We start from the raw sequence: 5017 nt of genomic DNA, 5'->3' as shown, positions 1-5017 counted from the left end.
TTAAAATGAAAAAAAAAAAAAAAGGCAGATTGGCTTTGGCATTTGGGCAATGACAGGCGCGTCTATGCTTGAATTTAAATTAAATTTATGACAACATTTTTCTATATTTTTTCTCCTCACTTCATCTTTTTCTTCCGTCGCCAATAGTGTTAAAGATAATTATATAAATTATTTAATTAGAATTATTATATAATACTATGACAACGTCTAATTAACATTATACTACAATACTATTAGACTATGAATAGGATTTTTCTGACAATATCTGAAGAAATTTGCATAAGCCTACAATATTATTAGCCTATGAATAGGATTATCGTATCTGAGGAAATTAGCATAAGCCAACTTGGTATAGCATCCACATCTTCAAAGATCTTGTTCCAGGATGTTGACAGCTCAGGAATTTCTCGTGAATAACATAACTGTCCATTAGAATTTCCCCATAACAATGCCACCAATTGATGACCATATTTGCCCAAAATTTGTCCTTCTGAGACAAAACGGCACTGAGTATGGCACATGCTAACAAGGCCCACATTGATAATTTTGCACAAATATGGACCCAAAAATCTTAGCTATTCATAGAGAAGCCCATAAAAATCACAGTTCTAACTTTAACGCAGACTAATAGAAAGAAGTAAAAAACATTTTACAATGTCAACAAGCCATAATGCCTCAACTAAACTTGTATGATCGAGAATACAATCAGGTGGATAAGCAACAAGCAAAGAGCTAAAAGTGAAAGATGTTGGGATAGATAGAGGGTAACTGATGAGGACTGATCATATATTTCGGAAGAATCAACAGCTAGGGGCATCCCGTCGCTGTTTAGAGTGCAAGATGAAGGATCGGAACCAGCTTTGCTCATCATGACCGCCCGTAAAACTGCAGAGACTGTTCGAATGTAGGCGGTTCGATTCTTTGCAAGAAGCCATGTGAGACCCATCAGCTGGCAATCTTTGTTGCGCATTTTGGTGGTCCTGTCCTCTGACTTGCTTGAATTCAAAGTATTCTTCTTGTTAAGCTGCACAGCATTGTTCAGTTAGAAGAGGAACGCAGCACTTGGTATTGGCTGCTCGTTAGACTAACATAAGTTTGGTGTATGTTCTGAACTATTTAGTTGGTGGGACACCTAATCAAAATCAATTTCTAAGCTTCCCCTAGGAGCACTCGATAGCCAGCAACTTGACAAACTGTTTACGGGAATCAAACTAACTCAAAATTAGCATCAAAAGACTATTAGTCTTGTGAGAAATCTTGTTTGTACTGCATCACATACTAGGGAACTAATACAGTCCAAGAAAATTGCCGCCAGAAAACTGATCAATCATTGCAATCAACAAGGACAAAACACTTTGGATGCATTTGGACTTTTGATGCATTTCCAAACTCTATCAAATCATATTGTCGATATGACAAGTTGTTTTACGTATCAAAGCAGGGAAGAGAAATCATTCACCCACTAATAGCAGCGATAATCCAACATTCTTACATTCTTTTCATCTTCTGTCACCATTGGCTTTGTATGAACTCTTAGAACTACATTAATCTTCCAACAATTCCAAAATACTTGATGAATTGCTGTTGAAGATTAGAATAATACGTTTTACTTAATAGCGGTAAAGTACCCAGATTAAGTTTCACCCTTTTGGCTGCGCGTGGCAATGGGCAGTGGCATAACATAAAATAGGAAAGGCCAAAACTACTTTCCCAAATTGCCAAAAAAGTGAAAAATTAAAATCCCCAACCTACCAATCGCCGAAGAAGAGAAGAAAAACCTAATCAGATCGTCATTTCCGAACAAATTGAGTTGAACAAGCAAAATGGAACAAAGAAATCGAAAATGAGAGATAGAAAACTTACCAAATGAAGGCTTTTCAAGCACTTGTTGCATCCACCAAGACCAGGAAATCCATTAACATTGCTGCTGCTACTCAGGCAATTCTTTTCCAATCTCTCCACATTCTCATCCCCAACAAGGTTCCCGCTTTGATCCACTGAGAATGCCTCAGGGCAGCTCAATGGGTGTAGCCTGATGCCACAGTAGCAATACACCACATCACATGTCTCATTTGGTTTAGCCAACTCTATCCCTTTCTGTCTCAAAGCTTTTCCTAAATCATCAACACATGTTTCCGAGTCATCTGGCAGCAGTGGCATGTCATACGATGGGGTACGACCTGCCACTACCGGCACTACTCTGCCAGCCCTACCAAGGGCAGTGGCAGAGTAGGCGGCATAAAGCCAGGTTGCAAGCACTGGACAGCATCGGCTGCGGTGGAGCTGCCCTGTGACCCCATTTTCCTTTTTGGTGCCACAAGCACTTTTTATGCCGTGAAAGAGTTCTTCCGGTAGGTCTAGTGGACAACCAACAACATTTGATTGCTCTGGAAATGCAGGGATTGTAGCCGGTGGCGCTGTTGTTATAGGAAGTGGTTGGATATTTGCTGGGTCTGGATTGGATATACTAAAGGAAGAAGGTAAAAGAATGGTGAAAAAGAGGTAGAACAAAGGGAAGGATGTGGAGGAGTTTAGGGACATCGATGAAGAGAGAAAGGTAGTTCGGACGAGAAATGTGGTAGTGTGGGGGTGCGTGGGTTTGGGCTGATATGCTTTTTTGTATGATGAAATAAAGGGATGGGGGGAAAGGGGTGGTGGGGTATTGCGGTTGGGAGAAATGTTATGAAAGGAAAGAACGGAGGGAAAAAAAATGGAAGAGGTGGGGTTAGGGAAGCTCAGGCAGTGGGGTTGGGAAAAGTTTGGCAGCTTGCTACCTCGGTTAAATTTGAGTTTGCAGAATGGCACCTTTAAAGTTAGTGGGGATTACGAATAGTATCATGAAGACATCATTTCCGCAGGAAAAGAAATGTTTGATTGCCCAAGTGTTTATATACTATGTTTTCCATTTGAATAATGATAGATGGACATCTTAATTTTTGGACCAAACTCCACTGTTTGATAATTGAAAGACACAGAGTTAAGATTTGGGAGGTTCTAGTAGGATAAAAAAAAAGTACAATTGGTGTTCCTATTTATTTCATCAGGGTGAGTGGGAAAAGGTACAGAATTATAGCGATTTGGCGTTAAGGGCTATACCCATGAGTAGTCTGCTAGCTGAAATGAACAGTTGCAGTGGCCGAATACTAAATTTGTCCACATTCCAGACAATTTAGTGGTTGTGTAGCGTTGTCTAAGTTAGCTGAATTAGGTGATTCCATAAACAGTGGCAGCTTCGTATTGAATTGGAGTGAAGATTTTTCAACATATAATAATAATGCATGATTTGTTTTCCCTTGGAGGCTCAAACAAAGAACAATGTCGGCCCAAGATGGAGCCTTTCAAGGACAGCGACTGATAAAACTGGAAATAATTGCAGAAGATGAAATCCATGAAATCCCAAGGGGTAAAAATTGATTCCAGGGCATCGTCACTTTGACAGTTCGCTGGGGAAAATCCCATTTGTTTCATAGTTTCTGCTGTTTTCTTGTTTGAGTTTTTGGCATTGAATCCAGCCTAACAACTTTTGGTTTGTTCTTGGGGAAAATATGCTAACACGAGGATGGGTATCACGTGGCTAATGAAGGTAGAGCGTCAGTTCGATTTTCCTCCAGTGGGTTGGCTTTAATCTCGACTGTGCATGGCCATCTGCCAGAAGATAAATACACAACTTTGTCAGTAGCCCCGGTCACTACTTCTCACCCCAACGGTCAAAAGCATTTGCTTCGGTTGGCAAGCACTGTAATTATACACAACAAACAGTCATAAAAATACATATTTAACGAGGGAGGCAGATAGGGTTTGGTACCTGCAAGATAGAGTTGAAAAGGGCAAGAGCTTCGTATGTTTCGGCTTGGCTCCTTGACCATCATCGATCAAGTCAGTCGTGAGTGAGACTAGTCACTTGCTAGAAAAAAAAAGGAAACATACTAAAGAGAGATAAGTCACTCAAGAATAAACAATGGCAGCCTCCACAGCGGAAGCCAGCTGCTTGCAATAGGTAAAGGGTACAAAAATTACCTTAATTATCATAGTTGAGTTTTACCTACAGGCTACAGCACATTATCTCCTTAAATTGTCAATTTTTGTCTAAAAATATAGAAAAAAAATAAAATAAATGAATAAATAGAACTGTTGAACACCCTGTGCTTGAAAGTCCTTTTTGCTAGCAATTATTTCTTAAGTATTGTTAATGATAACCTATTGATCTTCAGCATTATGAATTATTCTGTCCTCGTTTCTCCAAATCTAGCTTTTTAATTATCTTAAATCTTGTCTTTGTTCAATGGGTAGGGTTTCTTCAGTCATCAATCTCAGACGTTGGAGACATAAAACTATGGTGAGAGTTAATAATAAAATATATGCTAATACAATACTAAAATTCAACATGACTTTGCTACTGGAAAAGTGAAGTTAAAAGTCTAATACCCATAAATGCTACAGTCGATATTGAATTGTAGTTTTGTAATTACAAGAACAAAAAGAAATAAAGAAAAATCATAGTAGTGTATTAAGTATAGATATTGTATCAAGGCATGCGTAGGAGAGTGTGCTTCTTGAGCTGCATTATTGTATTTTATAAACAAGATTTTGAGCTGCCTGAAGCCTAATGTAATCAAAGAATCAATTTTCTATTTATGCTTTTGAGATTCTATTCTTCATCATCTGAGTCCCCACTAGGGATTGAAATCAGTTCCCTTTCTTTTGTTCCTTTTCTTCTTCTTTCCTTCTTTCCTTTTAATTTTGGTTTCCTTTTGGAAACTTTGGACAAATGGAAGTGTGTCAGGGATATTGACTGTGTTCCAAGGCTCAAAGCTCTACTTGTAGATTTTCTAAGCAAAGGGAATTTGACTTTTAATTTGGGTATCACATAATGCAAATATAAAAGGTGTTACCCTAACATAAAGTGACAGAAAGGACTCAAGATATTACAACTTGCGAGTCTTTTATCTTATATATTAGATCACCTTGTGTCATGTTTTTTTAACTCTTCTCGAATATAATAAGATTTAGTGGATCT

The 5017-nt window shown here is 38.4% G+C and overlaps 1 protein-coding gene across 1 annotated transcript; it reads right to left on the bottom strand.

Moving 5' to 3' along the window:
* Positions 1–211: 211 nt before the first annotated feature.
* On the bottom strand, positions 212–2653 carry LOC110422550 (GPI-anchored protein). The gene is made up of 2 exons (XM_021436511.2): positions 1864–2653; positions 212–1024 (listed from the first exon to the last, which is right to left on the bottom strand). Exons 1-2 carry the CDS (start codon positions 2539–2541, stop codon positions 680–682), a joined length of 1023 nt encoding a protein of 340 aa, XP_021292186.1. The 5' UTR covers positions 2542–2653; the 3' UTR covers positions 212–679.
* Positions 2654–5017: the final 2364 nt, after the last annotated feature.

Source organism: Theobroma umbraticum, unplaced genomic scaffold (genome assembly GCF_002168275.2).
Source record: "Theobroma umbraticum cultivar Fairchild unplaced genomic scaffold, ASM216827v3 scaffold_146.0, whole genome shotgun sequence".
In the NCBI taxonomy this organism is placed as follows: domain Eukaryota; kingdom Viridiplantae; phylum Streptophyta; class Magnoliopsida; order Malvales; family Malvaceae; genus Theobroma; species Theobroma umbraticum.
The sequence above is the reverse complement of the archived record's forward strand: the minus strand, read 5'-3'. Positions and strand labels throughout refer to the sequence as shown.

Bases quoted from the DNA above. Each gene is read 5' to 3' on its own strand.
- LOC110422550 (XM_021436511.2), bottom strand. From the start codon at position 2,541: ATGTCCCTAAACTCCTCCACATCCTTCCCTTTGTTCTACCTCTTTTTC. The intron at 1,025-1,863 runs GTAAGTTTTCTA...AATGCTGTGCAG, and splicing joins GCTTGAAAAGCCTTCATTTG to CTTAACAAGAAGAATACTTT.